At 44.4% G+C, this 26694-nt stretch overlaps 1 protein-coding gene across 1 annotated transcript; it reads left to right on the forward strand.

Moving 5' to 3' along the window:
* The first annotated feature begins 2689 nt into the window (after positions 1-2689).
* On the forward strand, positions 2690-26694 carry VGLL3 (vestigial like family member 3). The gene is made up of 4 exons (XM_066571918.1): positions 2690-2780; positions 11728-11983; positions 17413-17943; positions 24536-26694. Exons 1-4 carry the CDS (start codon positions 2700-2702, stop codon positions 24577-24579), a joined length of 912 nt encoding a protein of 303 aa, XP_066428015.1. The 5' UTR covers positions 2690-2699; the 3' UTR covers positions 24580-26694.

A 26694-nucleotide genomic window follows, 5' to 3' on the forward strand; every position in this document is an offset into this window, starting at 1 on the left:
AGTGGCCCTCTATGTACTCTGAGGTATTGTTACACTGTTAAAAATGGAAATCTGATGCTGCTTCTTGTGGGGTGCAGGGGAAGGAGCTGAGAAAGGTGGCGGTTTCACTCCAGCTGTCTCATGATGCTTGAATGCTGGGAGTAGAAAACAGTATAACAAATACCTGAAAATGCAGCCACCTACCACTCTTTTATATAAATTTGAGATTATGAGCCCAACTCACTGTTGACATAAGCAGATGCAAATCTAATGAAGTCACTGCAGTTACTTCGACTTATGCCAGAGGTGAATTTGTCCCTATTTTTGGAAGGTGCTGGTTTTGTGCTACAGCATTGGCACACTGTATCATGTCAAAATCCTTTTGAGCAATGGCAGTGTGCCACTGGCTGAGTAACATGATGCATCGTGTCAAACATCTGCCTGATAATGGTCCTGATCTGCTTTTTGACAGGATGCATCATGCCACCGTACCGTGCCTGAAGGCATCTGATAGGAATTCTGTCAGGATCTGATAATAAGAAATGTGTGCTAACTGAATAGTGGAGCATTTCAGCATTCTGTGGAAACAGTGATCTCTGTGTTAGTGCATTTATAAATCTCTTCCAAATGCCTCATGTACTTGGGTGAAAAATGATCACTAATGTACTCCCACTTCAATGTGTCACATTAACATAATAAACGATAAATCATTTTCTATTTTAGTCCGTTCTGCTTTAAGGACCGATATTGGATTTTCTCTTAAAAATGATCAATTGGTATTGAAAGAATTTGTTTCTATTTGTGATTTTACTTGTTTTCTCAGTGTTATTAAGCATAAGAGGGTTTTGTTCAGGGTTTTTGGGGTGTCATTTTTTATAAACTAACAGCAGGCCTTGTTTTCACTGCATGTGAGAGCGTTTTACCTCAGACAGAACGGTGCTGAACACACCCTCCCTAAACCAGGAAACATGTTTCACAATCCTTCATGCTTCCCGGGGAGGATCTGCGAGGGTGGATAGCAGCCAGTCCTCCAGAGGCGAGGAGGCCAGGTGCCAGGAGACACGGCGGCCAGAGGAATGCCTGGAGGCAGCCTGGCCATGTGCTTGCGGTAAAACCCTGCAGGTCAGGAGTCAGGAGCAGGCTGGTGGCCAGGAGCAGCGAACTGCAGAGGGTGGTGCTTGGTATTGCCGGCCTGCGGTCCTGCGAGCGCCCCGGCGGGATGATGTCCTGCCTTGGGCTTGCTGCAGGAGGACAGGAGGGGAAAGAGATCTCTCAAATTAATAGGGGTCAAACAGAGATTTGCAGATAGCAATCAGCACCTGGATTTTCTGTTTTGACAAAGAAACCGGTCAGGAGCCCATGCATTTGGTATATGCAAGTGCATTTTACCCTTGCAGAAACTTCGCAGTGACTGCAAAAGTGAGAGCTTCAGCTGGAGTCCATTCACATCGATCTACAAAATGCAACAAGAACAGGCTATCAGAGTGCTGGTTAAAAAGCATAAAACTACCTTAAAAACTGTATGCACAAAACTTAAAAAAAGAAAAAAAAAGAAACTAAACATGTATGCAGGAAATTGGACCTTTGTTCAAAGTATTGCAGTTTGAATGTTTTGAAGATATGCTTTCTACAAACAGGGAATGCTACTGGGGTCAGACAGAGCTATTTTAACCTTGTGTATTCATCTGACTGTTCTGGCCAAGGGGATGTGTCTGTGTGTTAGTGTGCATACAGATGCAAAGAGAGGGAGAGAGTATAAATGTAGAAATTTTGATCAAAGGTTTCAATTTCTGGCGACTATTAAATATAGGTAAACTTCAAAACAAATTTTGTGAAAAAGAAACTTCAAATAATTCACTTTAGACCTGATGAGAAGAATACAAGAGCAAACAAGTGTAAATCCTTCCCAGGCTCATAAGCTGGGATAATGCTAACAAGGCATAGTCTTTTCCATGTGAGGAATGGCATCGAAAGCCTCCAAGCACAGCACTGCAGCAGGGCAGCTCGCTGGCAGAAATGTGCACACAGAAGTAGGCCAGGAAAATATTTGAATACAACTGAAGTCATTACAACCAGATCCGAGTTTTCCATCTATTTTTCAAGCTGAGAAGTACACTTTTAAATTTTTTTTTATTTTTTTTTTTTTTTTTAAACATTCAAATGTGGGGAAGGAAGAGTGACTCCGGGCTAGTACAGCCTGCATCCCACATCCATCCATCCTCCTGTGGAACACGTAGGTTCCTCCTTCCTCCCAGATGAATTTCCAGGATGAATCCTGGGGAGCTGAAGCTTGGCCCATACAGGTGACACCAACTCCAGCGATCCCTCGCTGCTCCAGAAGAACTCAGCGGAGCGCCTCCCGCCCGCAGCCGAGAGCGAGGGGACGCCGCGGCCGTGACCCGCGGGCCGCTCGGCGCGGCGGGCGGGGCCGGGCAGGTGCTGCGCGCCCGCGGACCGGGCGGGCGGGGCGCGGAGCCGTCCCCGCCCCGCGGCGCTGCCGCCGCCGCCGCCGCGGCCGCCGGGGCGCCCCGCGCAGCCCCGCCGCGCTATAAGTGCGGGCGCGGGGCGCGGCGGCCGCCGAAGATGCGCTGGCAGCCGGGGCTGCGCGGCGCCCGACCGCGGCCGCCCCGCGCCGGGGAGCGGGAGCAGCAGCAGCAGCAGAAGAAGAAGGAGGAAGAAGAGGAAGGGGGAGAGGGCGGTGGCGCGGGGCGGCCGCGGCCATGAGCTGCTCGGACGTGGCCATGCAGCAGCCCGGCGCGGCGGCGTGCGGGGCGCCCCGCTATCTGGCCGCGCCCGCGCAGGTGAGCCGCGGGGAGGGCAGGGCTGTGCGGTGCGGAGGGCTGGGGGGTGCGAGGGTTTTTTGGGGAGGCCCTCCCTCAGCTGGTGCATGGCGCATCGCTGGCTGCCCTGGGCGGAGACCTCCGCTCCGGCCAGCCAGCGATGCGCTCCGCAGCCCCCGGCCTGATTTGGAGATGCGGGGAGCTGCTGAGGGTGCCCCGGAGCAGCGGAGCCTGGTAAGAGCTTTCCTAACCAGAAAAAAGCATTGTCCCCCCCAAATTCTTGCATCTGGCGGGTGGATGTTGGCTCGCTAAGCTGGCGTGGGGCGGGAGGGAAAAGTTATTTCCTTACTCCTCTCCCGCTTCTGTCCGCCTTCCTTGCTGGGTGTCCCCGCTCGCCCCGATTGCGGGCGCGGAGCAGCGCCTTAGCCCGGTCCGCGGGCGCGCACAGCGGCGGAACCCGCGCTGCTCCCCGCGGACGGGGCGCGCCGCACCGCCGCTCATCCCCTGGAAGATCGTCTGCGGCGAGTTTCCACCAGCTGAATTTGGTGATCAGATGTTGTATTTTTTCTTTTTTTTTTTCTTTTTTTTTTTTTAAGTGAATCAGGAAATTCTTATCGGGCTGACAGCATTTTTAGACTATGCAGTGCGTGGGTGAAGTGGGACTAATATTGACTTGGCCCTAATGTAGTCATCTGAGAATACATTTTTTGGTTGTTGCTGCATTCCATAAGGTTTTATCATTATTATCCATGAAGATTGTTTTCTCCGTACATGGGAAGTGACCCCTAGTATCAACTTGCCTGGGAGACACGAGTATGGGCTAAAACATTAAAATTCCGATCGTCTGTTGCTGGTTTTTTTCTTTTTGTTGGGAGACAGAGCCCGTTTGCAAAAATGATACCTCAGTGAACTTGTCCAGGTTGCTCATGTTCACTCTAAACACGAGCTCTGGAAAACTTGTGAGTTCTGCCTCTTGCAGAGTGCCTTTGCTATTATTTCTTCTCTAATCTTGGTCAGAGCTGGCAAAGCTTCCGTCTATGCAGTAATTTTGCTTACAAAGTTTGTATTTGGGTATCCGGAGGTCCAGTTCACAGCCTGTGTGCTTTGGAGGGAACATGAATAAATAAAAACTAATAGCCTGATTCTCTGACTGAGAGACCTAGAAGTAGAAAACAGCAATTGAAACTCTGCTGAACTTCCTGACATTTTACTCTGGAAGTGGTTGTCTGTATTTCTCTTCCAGATCTGTAGAACACTTAGTATGGGGAAATCTATTAAATGACCGTGTCACGTTCAAGTGCTAGTGCTTTTTATTTTTCAGCATACGTATGAAATTTCTTCCTGCAAAAGCAGGGCCATTTATAATACGTTCTAGGGGCACCCTAATGAATACTGAAGTTTCTTGAAATTTTATTTTAAACAAACTTTATGCTGTTTAAGTAGAGGTAGATAAGAAAGGCAAGAAACGTAGATAGCTCTGCTAAGCCAGTACAGGTCCTGAGTTGGCCACATATCACATTTCCACCTAAAAGCTTTTAAAACATGGCTATCCTACGTGTTACTGACAATTTAATTTACTGAATCCTGGTTGCACTGGTTTTCCTGACACGCTTGGAACTGAAGGGTCTTCACAAGCTACAAGGATGCCAGACTGAAAAGCCAAGCTGCTGTTGCTGAAGAAAGTGTTGCACCCTCTACTTCTAACAGCTGCTGACTTTAGAGCGGTGTGTGTATTTTCTCTGAATCCAATGTTTTCTAAATTTAAAAAAAAAAGTAAACATAGAATGAGCCCCTCAAGCATCAAGATTTATTGTTTGGGTAACGAATGACATTTTGCAAGTGTCTGTTCCTTCAGAATTGTCCTGTCAGAGATGCTTTATCAACTGGTAGAGAATGTAACAAAAAAAGATGAAGAATCTGTTGCCAGGTTTTTGGTTCTTACACATGTGTTCAACATGTAAAACGCTCCTGCACTCTTTGTGAGGATGATGACCGTTGTAAAGAATGTTCCTCTTTGCTGGAATTAAAACTGGTTTAAAAATAACAGTGAGGGAAGATGAATTAGTGGGATACCTTAAAAATAAGTCTCTGCATTGGAGATGATAAAACGGAGCTCACCCTTAAAATATCCGAGGACTCCAGCAAGGCATTTTTCAGTGGTATTGTACTACTCTGGTGTCTTTCGGTTTGTTTTCTGAGAGAGAAGGCTCTTCCATGCTCTGGTGCTGTTTTCTTTTTCTTCTCAGGGCAAGGAGATGTAGGTGTGTCACTCTAACTAAAGCCTGTGCATCTCCACTACAGGTATTTGTAGTAAAACCATCTCAAATGTGTAATTGGTTATGCCTTAGACATCAGTTTTGTGAGCTTTAAAGAGCAAAGCAGCTCTTCAGCTGTGGAGCTCAAGTGTCTGGGCTCTGGGATCTCTCTGGAGAGCCAAACCCATCGTGTTTCTTTGGGTCAGGGGAAATGCCTGCAACAAGACAAAGTGGGTTCAAATGCTTGTCTCCTTTTTTATTTTTTATTTTTAATGGGAAGTCTCAGACTGCTTTTAAATGGTGGACTAGTGTGCACCTGGGTTGTGCAGAAGTGTTGTAGCTTTAGGGGGTGATCCATCGTGCCTTTTTAAAGTTTCCCCACGCTAAAGTTATTCCCGCATTTCTGTGTCTGTATTTTTTCCACCCTTAAAATCAGCATGGAATTGATTTTTGCCTTGCACAGAAAGGCAGAATTTCTGGAAATGTAGCTTTCACCCACCCTTAGCCAGGAAAGGACTTAGTGGCAAATTAATTTAGATGAGATTTTTTTTTTCTTTTTTAAAGCTCTTAGTGGACTGAAGCCTGAATTCCTCTTGAATGTTAATGGGAGCGGAGGCTTAGCACCTTAGATCTTTGAGATTGCTCAAGTCCAGGGTGTTTGCTGGAGGGAAGTAAGCGAAACACGGATATACACATGCTCATATGGTGCCAGAATGAACTGATGAAAATGGGGTGTGGCCCTGATTTTACAGATAAATCGGGATTTCCGTGCTCCTTTGCCAAAAGACGGAGCGAGCGTGTGCCGGTGTTAGGATACGAACGTGTTTCTGTGTCTGGTGGGGAGCTGTGCAGGCGTCAGGGTAAAACCCTGCAGAGTGGCACAATTAAAATGCTCTTTGCTGTCCACTTTGCTGAGGGGCTGTGCAGCTGGAATAGTGAGCTCTGGCTTTCCTGTGGGTTGGGTGAGGGATGGGTGTAACGGGATTCGGAGAGGCTTGGGGAACACGTAATTGGAGCAGAATCCCATTGTGTTCCCGGCACACAGGGATGGCTTGTCCTGTCACGACAGGCTGGGCACAGCAGGCTGCAGGGCTGAGGCTCAGGTAGGACTCACCCAGGCTCACTAACACACCACCTTTGGAAGGGGAGCTTACAGTAAATGGTAGTTTTGGAATTTCTCCATGGTATGTAGAGGCAAGCCAACAGCTAAGCCAAAGCTGTCCTTGCTGAATCAAGTCTTGCATAAGGAGTTGTGATATGCTCAAGTCAGACTTTCTGCTGGCAGTGCTGAAGACAGACTTTGTCCAGATAAGGCCTTGTCTTCATTAGCAATTTAGGTCACTAACTGGGCTCTTCCTTCCAAACTGACAGAGTTGCAGACAAGGACAGGTCATATTTGATGCTGTGTCAGCTGGCTGTGGCTAAACCCCAATTCACATACTGTAACTTGTTTTTTCAGTGAAATTCTTTGCACCAAGTGTCCCCAGCTTTTGAGGATGGGCTTGTTACACTGCTTATGCTGTGTGGCAGTCTGCAGTGTCTAATGGCAGGTAACAGCAGAGCATGGCTTCACATCCAATTTTTACAGTTCAGATTCTCTCTCAGGGCTATTCCTTTGCTGTTTGCTCTACTAACTTCTCTGGAAGCTGTATAACCTATATAACTCATCTACTCTCACATTCACAGGGTGTCAAACCTGGGTTAGGTCCTGCCCTGTGTGTGAGGTTTTCTTGGTTGGTTTGGTTTGGTTTAATCCCATGAGACATCACTGATTTGAAAAGTTTGGCTCACTTTACTCTGTCATTCTGACTGGGACCAAATTCTACTTGATCTTCCTCTAGCTACATAAAATTAGATCTTTAAACTTTTAGGATACATCTCTGTTTACATACACAGCAAAAGGTGCATAAATTCATTCTTTCTTCACTGCTTCCTTCCATCAGCAGAGCCAAGCAAGACCTCCTGGCTCTACCTCTACAAATCCAGTGGCTCAGCTGAAAAGAAGCTCTCACCTTGCTCATTTGTGTGGGTGGAAATTATTGTTTCGTGTTTTTAGGGCAGTGCCATAAACACATCTTTCAGGCCCAGCATTCAGTGCCCTGATTGCTTGGAATTGTCTCCTTCCTTGAATACTTTCTGTGTTATCAATAGGAGTCTGCTTGGCAGACAGCTCCACAAATGGAGGGCTGTCTGAGGATTTGCCTCGAGTTTGTTGCTGGAATTCCTTCTCAGAAGCTGATGTCAAATGACAGCCTTTTTCTCAGGGTAGGGTCATATAGTGTTTCCTCAGCGTAGTTATTCTTTATTTTTGGTTCCTGTTCTTTTTCTCATAATGGAAAATCTGTAACAGGTGGCCACAGGCACACCAGACTTTCATGCTTGGGAGCATAAAGGACCATATGCTGTATGGTGGCATGTATGGAGATAATAAATTGTAGGAAAAGGCAACCAGTTTATGTGAAAAGTAAGAGCTGCCCTGAATTTTCGATTCAAACTTGGCTGAAGTAAAACCTTCTCTGCTCTCAAAGTATGGTTGTTTTTATTTTGTTGTTATTTTGCTGGCTACTAACTGGTTTCTGCTGGAAGTGAATTTTTTTGGGTTTGCAAAGAGGAATGTTCCGACATTTTTACCAGACACTCTGAGTGAGACCCGGGACCCTTGAAGTCACTTGGACTTTTGCCACAGGCTTTAATGTGGCCAACATTTCGCTGCATGAGAACCGTTTTGCTTGGTTCTGGGTAGGGTATGTCAGAAAATAACAGGAATCTTCAAGGCAAGGATTTTGTGTGAGATTTTGTACTAAGTGTTTTCTTATTTTCTAATTTTTTTTCTTGTTTTCTTGCTCAGGAAGACAGGATAATAGAAAATATGTTTAGAATAAACTTCCTTTTTAATATTCCCATATCAGCAGTGATATGGTGTTGGCCTTCAGTTTCCTTTTGTTGTACGATTTGAAGTGAAGGGTTTAAATTTTCTTTGGAATTGCCTATTTGTGAATATATGAAATAAAAATAATATAATGTTGGTTGAAGCTGGATTCAGCCTGGGCTGTACAGCTCAATTTACCAAGAGATTGTGCTGTTTCATCCTCCATGAACTAGGGTCTGTTATCTAAGGGATATAGACACTGAGTTTCCCTGTTTTCTACTTAAATTATATATTCTGAATTTAAATTCTGTATCCTGCATCTTGGCCAAGAGAAGATTTTGGGTGTTTGTTTTGTTTTTCAGAGGCTGTTTAATATCAGTCTCTAGTGTAAGGAAGGGAGAGGTGTATTTCATGAATATATTAAAGTACTGGACATTGACAAGAGATAACACTGTGTTTGGTCAGAAATACTTTGTAAAGATCTTACAGATGCAGTTGACTGCTTAAATATATGCTAGAACTGTTCAAATGAAAAAGTACAAGTTAAACTGGGCTAGCTGAGGTTAGTGACCATAAACCTACCCTGGTGTTTGTGGGTTTTTTTGTTTTTGTTCTCTCACACCCCATGATTGTGGGACAAATTCGTCTTGCATAGTTTTCCACTCACACAACTGCAGTCAAAAATACTGTGAGAAGGTTATTCTTAAGGTCAGAACAAAAATTAGGGAATTTATGTGCAAACAGAGTATTTTAGGTGAGTTGGGGGAAAAAACCCTCACATTGTCAAAGGATGTTTACAGTGGAAAGATGTATATACATTGCGAACAAGGAAAACTTGTTGAATAACTTTCTTTCCCTGTAGTGTCTTACTTAAAGAGTTTTGCCATTACAGGCTGATAATTTCTTCCTGAAATGCCAATTAATTAGATCTGTGTCTGATCACAGGCTTGCTGTTTTGAAAAATCTTTCTATTTAGAACCCTCATCCTTTGCTGCAAACCACACCTTTGCACTGTACATAATCCACACACACAAGGCCTTGTTCTTGTCCATCAGTCCTACTATCTTTTTTTTGTTGGATTAGAAATTTTTTTTTTTTTACATTAAAAAAAAAGGTCAGATTTGGTGGTTTTGAAAGGAGCAAGTGCTCAGAGCATCTTTTAATGACTGTCCATGGACTGGAGGGGAGGGAAGAGAGTTGAAATGGAAAACGAATTAGATTCTTAAGCTGTGGAAGGGGGAACATTCCTGTGCAGAGAAGCCACTCTGGAGATAAGTTTTAATTTCCTGAGCTCCAGTCCCTGTATAGGAACATTGGAAGACTTCCTTCCTGATCACCGAGTCAAGCCAGGGGCTGTGTTAGCGGTGTGTGTCTGTCTGTAATTGCGTGCTTGTGTCTGCATCTGCACAACTGCAGCATCAGTGCCGGCACCTGTAGGGATGGGAGACAGCTCTGAATGTCTGCTGCCTCTCTTCAAGGTATGGCATGTGGAGATTTCTCTAGAGCATCTCTTTCAAGCTTTGTCTCTACTTAGAAAAAAACACCCAGGAGAAACCAAAAATGAGGAAAGCACCCTCCCCAGCCACTTGTCCTGCATTTTTAAGAGGATCTGAGTTGTGGTGCAGCTTCAGGAATGGCCAAGTCGCCGAGGTGGATGCGTTGCAGAGTTCCAGTGCACGTGTCTCCTGTATGTGCAGTGTTGCTAGAACTGTTCCTGTCTTACTGAGGTCTCAGGGGTCTGTGATTACTCAGACAAAACCATGAAGCTCAGTTTGAGTGATATCCTAGTAAGCATTTGGGTAACAAATATTTGGAGAACTTTCCTGAGACGTTTGTTTGTTTACAGAAGGCACGAAGCATTTCCAAAAAAAGTGTAGTTTACCCCAAATTCTGCATTTGCAAAAATATGTTTACACCCTCAGACTGTTTCATTTTAGCCGTTCTAGTTTTACTAGAGACTGCTTTATTTTGCTGTTCATCTATTTTTGTTTATTTTATTTACTTTTATAAGTGAATCCCAGCAGTTCTCCCAAAAGTTTGAGTAATATTGTGCTAAACTGAGCCACAGTATAACTTTGCTTTGTGAAGCACAGATTTACTGGAAATTCAGGACATTGCCTGGTTATCCCCAACTGAAATAAAATTGTATGTGTCCCACACTGCAGTTTGTACAACAGCATCTGAATTAATGGTATCACTGAGCTGCTTCACATTTATCAGTTAACCCACTGGAATGTCAGATACGTTGCTTAAGTTGCCGTGAGCTTTAAGTATAATAGGTTTTAATTCCACTTGTCAATAGCTCTTTCTTACAGTTATTTTTTAAAATAACTGTTCATAATTAAGACTTTGCACCAGAGCATTTATTTTGTACTGCAGTGAGAGAATTTCTGTCAGATTATATGATTTTAGAAAGCACCGAATTTAAATGTAGTGATGGTACACAAGGTCAGAAAATGACTTTCGATTATTTCTAAATTGTACAAGCATATTTATTGTAAAAATGGAACTTTATAGAGTGTGTAGTTGTTTGACTTTTTCTATACAACTATTTCAGAAAAAGGGTAAAAAAGCCATAAACTTAAAGAGATTCTGATGGTGCTAGAGTGCTGCCAAGCAAGCCATTAAAGATAAGTCAAACTGTAATTCTATAGGAATGCTATGAAATACTTCTGCATATGGACTGTAGTTGTTTTTGGGTTCCTGAAAGTGCTTGTGTGTAAAGTCAGCTGTGGAAATGGCTGGCTAGCTAAAAGCTATGATTCCTGCAGCTTGACTGTTGTGGGGAGAGGTTTTTTCCCTGTGAAAACAGTTGTAAAGTGGAACATCTGAAAAATATGTTCCATGCAAAATGGATCTTCACACACATTTATTTTGACATTTAGGTTTGATTTGAGGGAGAGAGAGAGAATATTCTGAAATAGCCATTCACAGATGGCTTGTGAGGGTTTTAGTTTTTTATATGCTTCTCTGTGTTTTTGGTTTGGGGTGGATTTTTCTGCATGTGTTTGCGGACTTGTCAATCCCCCTCTTCCCCCAGATCACATGTTTAATTTTTTATGACTTGAATTTTTTTCCCTTTTCCCAAAACCTGGTGTTAAAAAAAAAAAAAGAAAAAAGGAAAAGAAACCCCTTGCACCCCAACCTCAAAACAACAACAAACCACCCTAAACCAACCAAGAAGCCAAGCTCTCAAACCCCTGACCAGCCCCCAGTCACCACCCCAAGCTATAACTTCCTGTGATAAAAATTCTGTCATCAGTGAGTGAAAATATATGCATTTTGTGGATTTTGGTAATACAGTAGAAAATTTTTCAGGAAGCAGGAAACTCTCCCACCTTTACAGCTTCAGCAGTAAGTGTGGGGAATCCAGAGGGCCCTGTATGCTCAGCTGGAGGAGTGTGCCCAGAGAAATCTGGTGCTTGCCCAGCTGGATGTGTGAAATGCACTTGCTGTGTATCTGGCCACCCTTCCACAGGGCTGGGCTTGACCTCTGTAGCCTTTATTGATGGAATATCCTCCCCAGGTGGGAATCAGGAGGGAATTGTTAGAGCCTGTCTGCTTTCTTTTGAAAGTATTGAGTGAAAGCTGGTGCTGATAAATTGTTGTTGTGAAACATGTCTGAGAAGCAGGTCCATCTGTGTGAGAGAGGAATAGACTCTTAAGTGGGTGCTGGTATTCTCTTCTTTGTGAAATGCCAGTGTGTAGTATCCAGGTAGTCCAAATTTAATTACAAAATGAATAAGTGTGTATTCAGTTATTTTTTGTTAAGGAAACTGTATGTTGAGCTTCTGCTGAATGCCATCACTGATGCATCTCTTGTTTGTTTTGTTTCTAATCCCAGAAGAAGTTAGCTGTGTACAACAAGATGCAGGAGTCTCTGGAAGTGAGCCTTCCCAGCAAGCAAGAGGAGGATGAGAAAGACCAGCCTGCCGAGATGGAGTACCTGAACTCTCGCTGTGTCCTGTTCACTTACTTCCAGGGAGACATTGGTTCCGTGGTGGATGAACACTTCTCGAGAGCTTTGAGCCAAGCCAGTAGCTTCAATTCAGAGACTGCCCTTTCCAAGAGCAAGGCAGGGCTGAATCCTCTGTGGAGAGGTAAGAGGGGCAGGAGCTTGCTCTCTGTGGCGTGGCTTACTCGGGCTGCATTGCAGTAACACACAATGCATTGCAGCTGAAATTCTGCTTCTCTGTGGAAGTGGAAACCTCCCCCTCAAATCTCCAAGAGCTGAGGAGCTTCTTGGGTTGAGTGATCTGAGGTGTTAAAGTGGGAGAGAGGAGCCAAAGGCATGAAAGAAGCAGGCATCTCCAGCTCCTGCCATATCCTGTCTCTGCCAGGGGCTGGGAGGGAGAGGGCTTCACAAACGTCTGCTGCGAGGTTGGAGGCTTGTTTTTTTTAGCTCCAAGTGTGAAACTTGGCCTGTGAGGCAAGAGCAAAGCTGTTTGGGGTGCTGGCCTTGGATGTGAAGGAAACCTATGCAGCCTTCTCAAGTGGCTTTGCCAGGTGATCAGGATTTGTCCACGGCTGCTTTCCAGGCGGGGAGGAGCCAGCGCGGGATGGAATGGGCTGGGGGGCAAGCCCTGGTTCCCGTGGCTGCAGCCACGTGGTGTTTTCCACTGCAGCTTGCTTGTGGGAGAGGTACAGATGATGTTATGGTTTGCTGGGTGTAAAATGGCCATGACATTACTCTGCCTCCAAGCAGGGAGCAGAAATGTGGCAGGTTCTGCGAGGTATTTACTCGCTGTCCTAACACAGTGATTAACAACGCTGTCCTCGTGTTATGCACATAAATACTTACATACTTTATATGTATTGGTGTGACAGTGAGCAGATCTTGCCAGAGACACTACAGACAAGACTTCCAAATTGGAAAAGCGTGGCAGTAAGATGCTGTTTCCATTTTGTTGGATGTGGCAGTCTGGGTGTTTTTTAAGATCCCCATAGCTGCATTGTTTCTGATCACATCCTTACGTGGACTGGCAGAGGGGTGCAGACTAAGCAAATGAGTAATGGTGAGCAATGGCCTTACACTGGGTTGATAAGAGATGTGCTGGTGGGATCTGAGCAGGAGCAACGGTGTTCCTAATCAGTGATGTGGAGGTGAGACTGCGCTGATGATAGTCACAGATACTAAAGAGAGATGGGATATTTGGAAACAACTGTGAAGAGAAAAATAGCACAGAAGAGCTTGCTTTCCAGAAGGATGATGACAAATCCGAGGAAGTTTAAGGAAAGGTCAGCACAAGTGGCTGGGGAGCTGGAGGAATTTATGGCTTGAGCTGGGACCATTAACGTTAATGGGAAATTTTCCATTGACTCAACTGAGAGCAGGATTGAACCTATGCTTGCTAAAAAGGAGACTGGAGCGTTTATAAATGGCCCAGACAGGCTATAAATGTTTTAGCAGCAGGATTGAGGCAGTCCCCAGAGACCCCATGCCCACAGCAAGCCCTCTTCAGCAAGCCTGGGGATGTTCGTGGGTGCGGTCGCGTGTCTTCCCTTTGGCCTCAGACATACCCTGTTGTTTTTCCCTGTCCCCCCTCTGTGGTTTCACAGCCATCCCCAGAGGGGTCTGAGTGGCCTGGTGTGAGGGTTCTCCAGCCATGCTGCCCCCTGAGCCCGTGTGCCCCATGCCCTCAGTGGGGAATGGAGGTCAGCATGTCCTGAACATCTTCTGGGAATAGAGTAAGGAGATAGGCGCTGTGCCATCCCTGCACCTGCTGGAGGGGCATGGAGATCCCTGGGGAGGCTGCTGGGAGATTACAGCATTTGCTGCTCCAGAGAAGAGAAGCTGACAGGAGCTTTTATCAGGCCCAAATAGGTTTCTGAAATGTTCCTGCTTGAAAGCAAGGTGGAAGGAGCAACACTGTCAGTTTGGTCTTCTGGTTTATGCACGGTGTCAGAGATGCTCAGTTACAGCACATGAATGTGAGCTTGTGTCCCATTACCTAAAGAAGTTAAATTATCGTTAGCTTGAGGTTCTTCCATAAATAACCTTCATGGGTAGTCAGAATTGCTGTCAATTTCTTACTCAGAGATAAACTAGAAAGTATTTTATTTTGCAATTTTGGGAGATGCAGGTTTCAGTGAAAAGTGTGTGAGCACGAACTGGCTCCCCAGCTTGCTGCATTTTCTCCTTTATCTGAAAGGAGGAATTAGCAATGTTTTTGAGGTTTTTTTCATCTTTTTTTGTTTTCTTTTATTTAAGGCATTCTGATAAAAATGCAAACTCTGATTTTTATCCAGGTGATATTACAAGGGGTTTTTTGCTTGTTTTGAGGAGGGATTTTGCTTACATATAAGAACAGAACCTGTTGTTCTGAAAAGAGCAATTTTTTATCATTTGCGTGTTGATCAGGTTGGGCTAAAATTATTTTGAAAACTGATTTTTTATAAAATACAGTTGTGTATGACAGGCTCAAGTAATGTGAATATTGAATTTTAGGTGTAGCTGCCTGAATTCTTTTGCTGGTGCTAATGATACCTTGACACTAATGTTACTTTAATGGTATTTTTATCAACATGTTTTTCCTTGCTGAAAGCGTTGGGTTGTTTTTCTGTCTTACTTTTCTTTCCTCTTGCCTTAAGTGAGAGCTGATGTTGTGCTACAGAAAGCTCCATATGTTGTCTCCTTTCCAGTGTGTGCACTTCTGGTGTGTTTTCAGTGTGTGTTGTGAACATTTGGGTTGACCACTGTGAATATTTGTATAAGCCACAGCTTCGTGGTCCCTGGGATGTTGCCTTGTCCCTGCCTCCCTGTACTTAGGGTAGGAAGTTGTGGTGACTGTAGTATCTTTCTTGGCAGTTTTTGTTAAATGCCTCTTGAAAGGCCATGGAAGATTTTTGAGTTTTTAATTTTTTCTTTTTCAAGAGTAGTGTGGACATGGCTGTTTCTCCATGTTCCACAGAGGCCAGGTATCCCTGAGCACTCGGGGTGGGTGAAATTTTCCTGCATGTTTATGTGACATGGGCTGAGCCTTTGTGTCCAGTGGCAGAACTGACCTTTCCCAGTGAGAATGGCCACACTCAGTGGTGCCAGTGGGGACTGGCCCCTGACAGTGTCAGGCAGCAGCGATGACTTTGTGAAACCTGCACAGGTTGGAAAAATGGAGATGACCAAACATGTTTGCTGTGGCCTGGACCTCCTGCATGACTGGTAAAGCCAAGCTGTTATGCAATCTGGGATGAATTCACGTTGGCAGATTCTGTGGTTTAAAGTGCTCTCTCCTGTTACCAAAGCTGTCCTGCAGATACTTTGTGGTTTTCTGTGCTTTTTTGAAGTGCAGAGCTTTGGATTTAGGGCTTTTCCATGCAGATAACAGCCAGATAGTTTTCAAAAACTCGATTACAGAGGTTAATTTTCCAGAATACTGGCAGAGCATTGTCAGGCTATGCTCTTCTGTTAAGTAGTGTGGAAAACAACAGACTGGACATGAAGTTTGCTGCTTTTTTTTTTTGTATCAGCCCTGCTGCCAACAGCACAAGCCATACATACTCTCCATCTCAGTGTAATCCCTTTTTACAAGGAATGGTTTACAAACAAGGAACAATACCAATTTTGGAGGAGTGCTGAGGCTTCTGTAATATGCTTGAAGCTCTCTGTAGTCTTCAAGCATGAATTGCAAGAAAAATACATTGCTAAAGGCAGCCCAACCTTTTGAAGAAACCCATGGAGTGCAGCTTGCCAGATAAGTTTGCAGCCTCTGAAGCATTTTGGCACAAAGCATCCACAATGTTTGTCCATGGTATGTTTGCAAAATTTGTTTCCAATATCGGAAGTTAATCAGACTCAAAACACTGCCTAAATCAAAGCCAACTGATGTGCCGAAAAATTTCTATGATTTTAATGGATTTTAAAACAGAGACACAAGTGTCCTAGTGATGCAGTCAGAAAACACTTTCAAGTTTTTACTTCCAAAATATTTTTGTATAAGCAAAGTTCAGAGGCAGGAGTGTTTGAAGAATCTGTTCATTCTCAATGGTGTCTTCACCCAAGTCTCATTCCAGCTGCTTATTAAACAAAGCAAAACAAAAGGTGATTTAAAAAAAAAAAAAACTCTTACAAAAGTTATGAGGAACAGAGGATTCCTCGCCTCATCAAATGCTAAACTTCCCTGGCTTTATTTCTCCATAGGCCATTTTTATGACTGTTCTTTCATCAGAGGTGAAGTTCTGTATTTTTATGTTTCCATCTTTGACCAAAAAAAAAAGTCCTATTGGAGCTGAGAAATATTGCATGAAGCAGTACTTTCTAGCATGAGCTGGCAAGAGGATTGTGAGAATGGAGAAGCCAAGACTTTGCTGCACATCAAAAACACTAACTGCTCCTTCAAAAGAGGAATTTTTAGAATGTGATTTCATAATGTAGAGGTATTGGAACCCATTTAAATATAAGCTGAGCCCTAGCTGTAAGAAGCAGCAAGTCTTTTAGTTCTGACAAAAACCTTTTTGACCTACATAGATGGTTCTGCTTGTAGGATCCTATTGGGTAGAGGGCATCATGATATATTCTATGAAGGAATAACATAAGCTGTTAGATATGACCTTTATCCCATCAAAGCATGCAATTATTTTGAGAAAATCAGGTATTCTTTTAGCCAAATGTTTCCTGTTCTGCAGTGTGAGCTGGTTCTCTTTCCTCTGAAGCATTTGCAGCTGCAGCAGCTGCCTTTCCAAATGATGTGCTCTAGTCTGCGCAAGAGTTAGCATCTGCTCACAATTTCTGTACCAAGATCCTGAGAGGACTCTGACTCTACAGCCTGAAGAAGAAAAATCTTCTTGAGGCGGGAATCTTATGTATGTGAAAACCTGATGGGAGGGAATGAAGATGGGGGGAGCCAGGCTCCCTTCAGCAATTCTTGCTGACAGAACAGGAGGCAATAGGCTGAGATTAGAAAACAGGAAATTCCATCTGAATACAAGAAAACTTTTTGTTTTGTTGGATTTTTTAGGTTGGTTGTTGCTTTTGGGTATTTTTTTTTTTTTGAAAGGCTGCAGAGTCTGGAGCTCTTTCAAAATCTGACTGGATGTGGTCCTGGACAGCTGCTCCAGGTGACCCCCACTTGAACAGGGGAATTGGACTAGACAATCTTTGTCACTCTAGGACACGAAACACCACGAGCGCACACACCGCTGCTCTGAAGGTGGAAAAAGGGAAGTTTATTTTCTGACTCCAACATTTAGAGTTTTCCAAAAGTGACAGTAGATTGGAGGGAGAAAGTGCCACCTCTCCAATGGCACTGGACAAACCAACAGTCCATCAAATTTCCTCCGTAAAAGAATGCAAAACAATAAATGATTTACAGAAAGCGTGTGAGAAAGTTCGTTACAAGAATGTAAACATCGGAAGGCTTAGAAAAACTTAACAAATCAGAGCGACAAATCTTCCTACCTCAAATGTCCAGTGATTCTGTATTTAGAGAGTTCAGCCTTACAAACTTCAGAGAGCAGCAAATCATTGTGGGGTTTTTATTCTGGGATGTGTTGTTCAGCTTCAGTCACACTTCCCTTCTTTCCTCCCCACCAGAAAGCTCCACGATTTCAAGCCAAAGGAGCGGATTCCCCACCTCCTTCTGGACCAGCTCTTACCAGCCTCCTCCTCCTCCCCCCTGCTTGAGCGGCGTGCACCCCGATTTCCCCGTGACTGCACCAGGCACCTTCCCAGCAGCAGCAGATCCCAGCAGCTGGCCGGGACACGGCCTGCACCAGACTGCCCCGGCTCCTCCGCCGGCCGCCTCCGAGGCCTGGCCCTACCCCTTAGCGTCTCAGGTGAGCCCCTCGTACGCACACATGCACGACGTGTACGTGCACCGCCACCACCCTCACCATGCCCACGTGCACCACCACCACCACCATCCTCACCATCATCCCCAGCACCGGGAGCCGCGCTACGGCTCGCTGCTGGTGCCCTCGGTGCGCGCCGCCGCCAGGATCCCCGCGGCCCAGCCCGACGGGGCCAAGGCCGAGCCCGCCGCTGCCGCCGCCGGCGCTACCTCAGCCTGGGCCGGAGCCTTCCACGGAACCGTGGACATCGTGCCCAGCTTTGGGTTTGATACAGGTAACATGGCTTGGTTTTTTTGTTGGGGCTTTTTTTTTTTTTATTTTTTTAAATTTTGTTTGTAATTTTTATGTTGTTGCTGTTGTCATCGTCTGTGACTTGCTTGAGCAGACATGAACTCCCCACAGCTGAAGCAGGGCTGGCTCTCAACAAGGAGACATCCTCATTGAATAAAGAGCCTCTGAACATGTTTTTATAGGCATGCTCTAGCTGAGGGATATTCCAGTTTTTCCAACCTGCAGAAACAGGTACAAGTGGATGTGAAATGGAGCAGAAAGCACTGAACAAAAACGTGTCCAAATGATTCCCACAAATGTGGGAATCCCTCATGTAATTGCTGTCATGGCAGCTCTCCCTGCCTTCTGCTGAGAAACCTTGGTCCCATTCAAGCCAGATGAGTTGTGACACCATCTGCAATTTTTGTTTGTTTCTTTTAATTTAAATATTGTTGGAAAATCCTTCCATGAGGAAGTTCTCAGCTAGTTCATATGTGCCTTCTGCTGAGAGACCTTTATCTGCCTTGGTCCCATTCAAGCCAGATGGGTTGTGACACAATCTGCATTTTTTTGCTTGTTCCTTTTTATTTAAATATTGTGGGGAAATGTTAATTATGCTTTCATGAGGAAGTTCTCAGCTTGTTCAGCTAGGTCATATGTGCATCCACCAGTATTTAGCTCCAATGAACTAATACCTTGCAGTACATGTGGACTGCATCTTGAGGTGGAGCAGCTCAGCATTCCTTCCTGTGTAGTATCCAGGTGTCACATGGAGAACAGAGGTGCTGATTGAGCTGAGCTTGCCATCAATCTAAACATCTTTCTATAGGGTATAGGCAGAGGTGTGTGAATTAAATTCATTTCACTGCAGGGTCTGCAGTCTGAAGTGCAGAGCATGAGCTCCATCTGTGTCTGTGAGCTTTGAGTGGCAGTCTCTCACCTCAGTATCAGAAGCAGTCTGGCAGCCCTCAGGGTTTGAAGTTTCTGGCCATCAGGTGACTGACAGTTCCAGTGCATCTATCCTGGAGCTCATGGGCCCCACTGAGGGCTCCTTTTTCCATTTGATATTTATCTCACCAGCAGCAATCCTTGCAGATCAGTATTTCTTAAAGACAGTATGTTATCTGATTAAGGAAACACTAGGTTTGTATCTTTGTTCCCTTTTCCTTAAAGTATCTACTTGTCTCCATTTTTGATAGCTCTCTCTGACTGGTTCAATGTCTGAGAACCATTTCTTTGCCTTGATTTAGTGGTAGGGGAGCCAAGAATTGATGGGGGGAAAAAGGCTGTTTCTTAAAGATGAAATACTATGAACCTAATTCAAATCTGTCTCTTCCCTTTAAAGCAATTGGGAACCAGTAATCTCCTCTAAATACTATGCCACTTGCTGTCTTGATGCCAATAAAACTAAGAAAAAGCTTATCAGTATTCTTAACAGTGGACAGTTTATATATATAAATAACATTGCTAGCTAAAGCAGCAAAACAAGAATAATTCTGTTTTATGCTTTTGGGTACAGAATGCTAAACTAACCAGACTGGGATCTTGAGATTTTTCCTTTGTGACAAACGCCATAAGGGGAGTGAGCTGCCCTCTCTGAAGCATGAGCAGAGTGTCACTGTCACTGGGGTAAGGGACAAGCCCTCCTGGACCCAGCCCCACCTGCAGAGCCCTGGTATTTGGCTTATCCTTTTGGGGGTGGAACAGAGAACTGTGTAAGGAACTGTTAGTCAGGAGAAGCCTCTGCCTGGCTTAGGTGCAAGTCCAGCCTAGACTGTGAGTTGTTTTTCTCTTTAAGAGCAAGTACCTCAAAAAGGACTGGGTCCTAGCACTGCCTTAGAGAGCAAACACAGCTTTGGCTGCCTGCTCCTTGTGAAAATCCCTTTGGAAGGGTAAAGTTGGGTGCAAATTTAGTCAGGATCCTGATTTGGCAGTGCCTTGCATGTCACTTGGTTCCTCCCACTGTGGGAGACGGTGGGAAGGATCTGAGCTGTTCACTTCTGACCCATGCTTGGTTGTGTGGGTTTCAGTCTCTGAGTTCCTGTGGGGAAAAAGAAAGAGGGGAAATGTGTGACTGGTTTGAAAAAACCAGAGAATCTCAGCAGACCATTGTCTCACTAGTTTGACACTATTCAAAAGGGTCACAACATTAAAACACAACAGCAAAACCCTGTCAGGCAGCCCCAGTTTTGGAAACAAGGGTGCAAGCATTGGAGCACAGCAGGTAGTGGAAACTTGTGACATTACAATTATTTGCTCTCTTGCCCTGCACACTCATCTCTCCCATGCTTTCCAAGCAGAGGCTTGCTGGGAAGGGCAGGAAGGCTGAGCTCCCTTTTCAGCCCTGCCTTTAGCTTGTGCAGTTGAGACAAGTGCTTTGGTTACAGCCCTCATGGCATGGAAAGAAGAGGGAGCTTAATTGCCTCAGGGTTTTGTGTGCACATCCAGCAGAGTCATCCCAGGGAAAGTATGGGGAGAGGGGGATTTGCTCAAGTACCACAAGGAGTCACATCCAGCACTTGCTTCATCTGCACTTCAGGGAAAGCAGATTATACTGGATACATCTCCACATCACACAGCATTTTGCTACATTTAACCTCAATGTCAAAGAGCAATCTTAAGAGAGAAGCTACAAACTCAAGAGCCTGGAAGAGTGAACTGGCTTTTAGTGACATAAAGTGCTTTCTCCAGAGTAGGGTAAGGACATAGTGGCAAGAATATGTCAGTTCTGAAAGTGTTTGTTCATGTATCCCTGGAGAAAATAGCCTGTGGAGCTTTCAATATATCAGATTCCATAAGTTTCAGGTGATATATGTTAAAAAAGTTCATTTAGTCTATACCTGGACATTGCCTTTTGGAGTCCTTCACTTACAAACTGATTCTCCCTCTTCTTATCATGGGCCACATTTCTTGTGCTGCTGTCACATGGATTGTAGGAACATCTGCAAAATTCCTCACGCTGAATTATGTGGAATGATGGTGTTGGGATCAGGGCAGGCTGGCTGTAATCTTACCCTCTTCCAGCTACATTGTTGCATCTCTGCCCTGCCAAGCCAAATAATCCATCTCAAGAATGGATGATGCCGAATCCCTCCAGAAGTTAAGAGGAGGTTCCCACTGCATGCACGGTGTAGTTTGGGAATTTATGGCTCAGAACACATTGTGTGGGACATCAGCACAGAGCTGACAAACTATTGATCTGTCTGGCACATCTGTTTGAACTTACATGGTCCTGTTTTAGGGGATGAAGGAGGATTTAGCTACCTGATTGCCATTAAATGTGACTTAATCCTCACCTTGAAGGCTGCAAATTAACCCTTTTGGAAGCTTCTGTATCAGTCCAAGTGCAATTAAAGAAAGTGCTGGTCTGCATCAAGAGCTGTTAATAAAACCTGCTAGGTTTGTGTCTGCTGGTGTGTAGTGTCTCTCCAAAGTGCACAAGCTACAGTGCTCAATAAAAGAGTACATTTCATGGCAAGCATTGATATAAACATGCTGGAATAAGCAGAGATTGCTTGGATTTAGGCCTGAGCTCCTTGCCCTGCTGGTGTCATGCAAAGCAAGATTGGGCTGTCCCCCAGCTCTGCCTGTGGCTCAGGGCTGCAGCTGTAACCCAGTGTCACTACTAAAGCTTCCTGCTTGTGCTTAAGCCACCTCCAGCACTTCAGATCAGGGGCTGGGGAGGGGAATTCCTGTCTCTCAGTGCTGCTGCTGGTTGTAGCCATCAGTGCTTCCCTCAGGAGCAGGGTGGGAGGTGTCCTGCATCCAGACCCTTCAGGTGAGCAGTGGGGTTTGGCTGTGCTGCAGGCAGCCCACGGGGAGGAGAGCAGAGCATCTTGCCTTGCCACTGCAGAGCCTAGGAGGATATCCTGTCCTGCTGTGGGACAGATGAGCTGGAGCACCCCCAGCACACTAAAAACAAAGCAGGACTTTGGCATAAGTGATGGCTGTAAATCTGTTAAACTTGAGGTGTGCATTCTTCATCAAATAAAGTTATGCACACTGCGGTGAATAACTTGAGATTTAGGTGAATTAATCAGCATCCTTTAGTCCTGATTTACTGTGGAAAATTCCCTTTTGGAAATGCCTGTATGTCAGTGTGCTGACATACACTGAATTACGTACATTGAATACATTGAATTTGGAATTTGAGGGGCCAATCCAGTCCCTTCTATACATTTGTCTCTGTTCACACACATCCTACGAGTTTGTCACAACTCATTAAATTTGCTTAGATGTTCCCACAGAACCTGCATAATATTTGTGTGGCAGTTAGCTCTAAAGTAGGTGGCCCAGGGAAGGGGAATTTTGCTGGAGTGGCAGTGCTGGGTCAAGCAGTGCAAGTGAGGATTTCCTTGCTGAAAGGAAAGCACTGCAGGTGGAAGCTCTGGGTGAGTAGCCAGCCTTGGATTCTGTGTTAGGACTGCAGATGGCCTTGCCTTGAAGGAGATGGGAATATAATGAGGAGAAGGCATGGAAAGTGTTCCACATTCAGTTCTGTAAATAGGACAACTTTGGTTTTTTGGATTGTTTTCTCTTGTTGTTTAAAGTCTGTAGCTATACCTTAAACCTCCTTGTTACAGCTATTTGTGCCTTGAAAAGACACCTGCCAAGGGAGGTGTCTGTTCAGCTAGTTATTCCCTTTCTACCACTTGCTGCTGTCAGATGGAAGATCTCTTAAACACGTGTCTGTGTGTCATTTTTTTAAGCTGCTGGGAGCCATATAACCTGTTTCTCTTCTTAGAGGCTTCCATGGCCTCTGGTGTCCTTTAGTGGTCCACTGGTGAACTTAAACAACTTCTTTATGCTCTGAAAGTTTTCTGCTGTCTAACTTTTTTTGTTTTCCTTTTTTTGGGGGGGGTCATCTTTGTTTAAAAAATTGTAAACAGCAAGGGAAAAATAGCCCAAAATTGTCATCACTAGCTTTGAGGGAGCTTTGAAGGGAACAGCAGTTCATTATGGCTGTGTATGATGCTGCCAGGGAAACAAAGAGCTCTTAAGCAACAAGGAGACATCTTCATTGAATAAGGAGCCTCTGAACATGTTTTTTTAGGCATGCTCTAGCTGAGGGATATCCTAGGTTTTCTAGTCTGAAGAAACACGTACAAGTGCACATGAAATGGGGCAAAAAGCACTAAACAAGGTTTGGGCACAACTGTGGGCTCCACTTTCCCTTTTTCTTCACTGCTGGGCACACAAGTGTTTGTAATCTCCTTGGGAATCCTCACAAGGATAGAGCCATATGCTGTCATCTTTTATGTGAGTGCTAATTGCTTTGCAGCTCAGCTCTGAAATGTTGATCATCATTAAATATTTAACTGCTTATAATCTTAAAGCAAGGAGGTAATTGTCAGATGTGAACCCTCCATGCCTGCCTGTAAGTTTTCTGAAAACTTATGGGTCTTCCTTCATATTCACAGTGTGACTGGATTTGGAAATGAGATCCATGCCTAGCACATGGTTACACGGAGCTCTGGTGGCTACAACATCACAGAGGTCTGGAGTTGCACCTAGTTACATTAGTGGTGAAATTAACCCAAAATTCTTAGCAAGTCAGGTGCCTTGGTACATTGCATAGCAGGCATGATGACTTTTAGTGGGAAATGTACCTTCTTTTCATGAAATGTGGTTTACTTGCTTCAAAACATCAAAGGACAGGTTTTAAATCGTTGAGACTTGGAGTGCCTTTCTACCTCTGAAAATACGTGCCTGCATCTCTGTCCTTTACTTTCCCTATAAATGAGCAAGAATGTATCTTCTTTGAGACATTTAATCTGCACCTGCCCTTCTATTGTCTGCATTTGAGGTTTATGCCCTCTTAGGTGTGAACAGAGAGATTGGATCCCTCTGGAGCAGAGAAATCCCAGATTATAAGGCAGGTTCCAAGTCTATAATGCTAGAGCCACAGCATAGCACTGCATTTATTAGATAGTCCTCACTTTTTTACAAAGGAAAATGTTAGAGGAACTCATAACAAATGCAAGCTGAAAACCATTAATTTTTCCCATGTGGAAGCACTAGCCATTCTTGGCTGGAAATCTTGCACTCTGTAGGTGAAATTATTTGGGATTTTTTGCCTGCTGCAGGAACATTTTCCCCTCTCTCCTCTGCGAGGTGAAATGCCACAGAAACTGTGAAATACTGAAGTGTCCCAGGCATTTTCTAGAGGAGGTGGTGTCTGTGGCTGGACCCTGCCTGGAAATACTGCTCTGCTGCCTACTGGATAATTGATGCAGACCTTTATGGGGTTTTTTTTCACTCCACGCCATGTTCCACATGAGCTCAAGCCAAGGAAGTGCATGCAGGAATTTTATCACCACTTCTGAAATGCTTGAGCCAGAATCAAACTTCAATATAGTTTAATTTTACCCCTCATAAACCAAAAAGTTTGGAGCAGTAACACTGTTGCTAACAAGTCCTTTAAACTGATAAATTGTCATTTGGTGGTTTTTTTTTCTTTTTTAAAATATTTTTTAATTCAAAACTTGTTTTTCTTTACTTCAGTTGTTTGGGGAGGGGTAAGAAGAAACCATCTGATTTATTAATTTACTATTTATTGATATTAATTATTTTCCTTTTCTTTTTCTGAAATGTAGGTCTACAGCATCAGGACAAGAGCAAGGAAACTGCTTGGTTCTGAGGTGCAGAGAAATTAAGACCAGCTAGAGCTGGAGTCAGCAGAGCTGGGTGGGTGATACAGCAGTGGCTGACTCCTTCTGCGTGGAGCAAAGGACACACATGAAGATGAAGAGCCAACTATTCTGGTTTTGCTATTGAGCCTTTTATTTGTAAGGCCATTTATGGGTCCCACAGTGTTGGAAAAAAACCAGAAACCTAACTTTTCTTTCTTTCCTCATCTGAGCCTGCTGCAGCTGGGCAACCTAACTCCTTTCTGCTCCTTTAACAGTGTTTCGTTTTGTTCAGCTTGATATTTTTATGAACAGTCTCAATAGTCAGGAAAAAGACTCTCCCTTGACTACAGTGCGCCTTCTTTCAGGAATACAGTATTTTGTAGCTCTTTGTGCATCTATTTTTGTAGAAATACAGAAAGTTTGGGTAAGGATTGATGGGCTATTTTAGGATGACATATTTTTTTAAAAAAAAATTGTAAAATTGTTAAGTTCTGTTTAAAGAACTTGCTCTCAGAGAAGCACTGGCAAAAATGTATAAAATGCTATTTTTAGATGTCTGTGATGTGTTTGTGCATTTTGGGTTTTTTTGTTTGTTACCTCAAATGTCTATCTTTCTTTTCTTTTTAAAGAGCTAAACTCCTTTGTTTCCACATTACTGAATTCTGATGTTTTTGTCCTTTTGTTCTAGCTTAAGCAAGTATAATTCGCACCTGAAGTTTCAGCCAAATATTTTTTTCCTGGTGTTAGATTGTAGTAAAAGTGGTTTTGTTTTTCTTGCTTCTAAAGGTGGCTTTGTGCTGTGCTGACTGTCAGAAGCTTGCAAACACCTTTAGCATAGAGCAAAGTTTGAGGTTACAGCAACTGCATTTCCCACCCATCCATTCTTTCAAAATGGACCAAATACTCTTAAATCAGACACGAATATGGGCCTCATCTATGATCCACTGAAGCTGTTGAACACAGTTCTCTGTGGGTTATGGTGCTCATAGATACCAGTAAAATCTTAGAGGCAGGACTTTCAGCTAAGCCACTTCAAGGTAGTCACTTACAACATCACTATTCAGGGAAAATGAACAAAAAAAAATAAATCCAGATTTATAAAAATGTGTGGCTTGTGGAAACAAAAGGTTGTCACAACCAGGAGAACACAAGGAGAGCTCCTGTTGCCCTCAGGCTGTGTTTGCCTGGGCTGGGCTGTGCCGTGGGGCTCGCAGGACCCAGCTGCAGCGCTGCATTTCATAACCAGCCAGGCCTGCATGCACTTGGGCCATGTGGAGCCACAGCCCCTCTGCTTGGGAACCCCCCTGGCCTGGGCCTTGGCTCTGACTTGGTAATAAAGGCTTTGGTTGGAGCCAAGGTGGGCACCATGAATCCTGGGTGAGGGTGCCGTGGGCCCCAGCAGGGTCGGTCTCCGTGCCCAGCCCTTGGGGACTCTAGCGTGGGCTTAGGTGGGACTGAGGGGAGCCCAGGGTCAGCACCTGGGTTGTTGGGTCCTGGATATTGCCTGGAGATGTTCCCCTTCTGCTCTGTGCACCCAGGGTCCCTCTGTAGTATTTCCTAAGGCTCTTACAAAGCATTATGTTTCTGTCACCGCTGCTCTCAGACATCCCTGTTTGAGAGACACGCCGGCCAAGTGGAAAAACCAAGATACAAACACATGGCTGAGATAAGAGTTTAATTTTAAGGCACTGAGCATTGTAAATGTAGTTTTGTCAGGTGGAAACCACATGGATCTGTGTGTGAAAGGGGAGGGGGGTGTTGGGAAGTGCCTGCCACTCCGAGGTTCCCTGCACTGCTGCTTCCCTCCAGGCTGTTTGAACTTGATCCTACGAGGTGTTGAGCATTCTCCCTTGTCAAGGGAGAGGGCTTGACATGCTGGCACTGGAGGCATTAGGATTATATCACAATTTGGCAAGACCCTTAAGTCTCTACCTTGCTGATTTGAAGTTTGAGACAGTGTATAAATGCTGAATGGACTATGCTTAAATATTGCTTTAAAGTAATAAGGTTGTAGTCTCTGTGTTGGGATGATGAATTAAATGTGGTGGGGTTTTTTTCCTCATCTTTGTAGTCCATCAGTATTTCTTTCTCTCAATAAATTTCACTCTCATGACAGTTCTCTA

This window comes from Molothrus aeneus, chromosome 2 (assembly GCF_037042795.1).
Source record: "Molothrus aeneus isolate 106 chromosome 2, BPBGC_Maene_1.0, whole genome shotgun sequence".
Classification (NCBI taxonomy): domain Eukaryota; kingdom Metazoa; phylum Chordata; class Aves; order Passeriformes; family Icteridae; genus Molothrus; species Molothrus aeneus.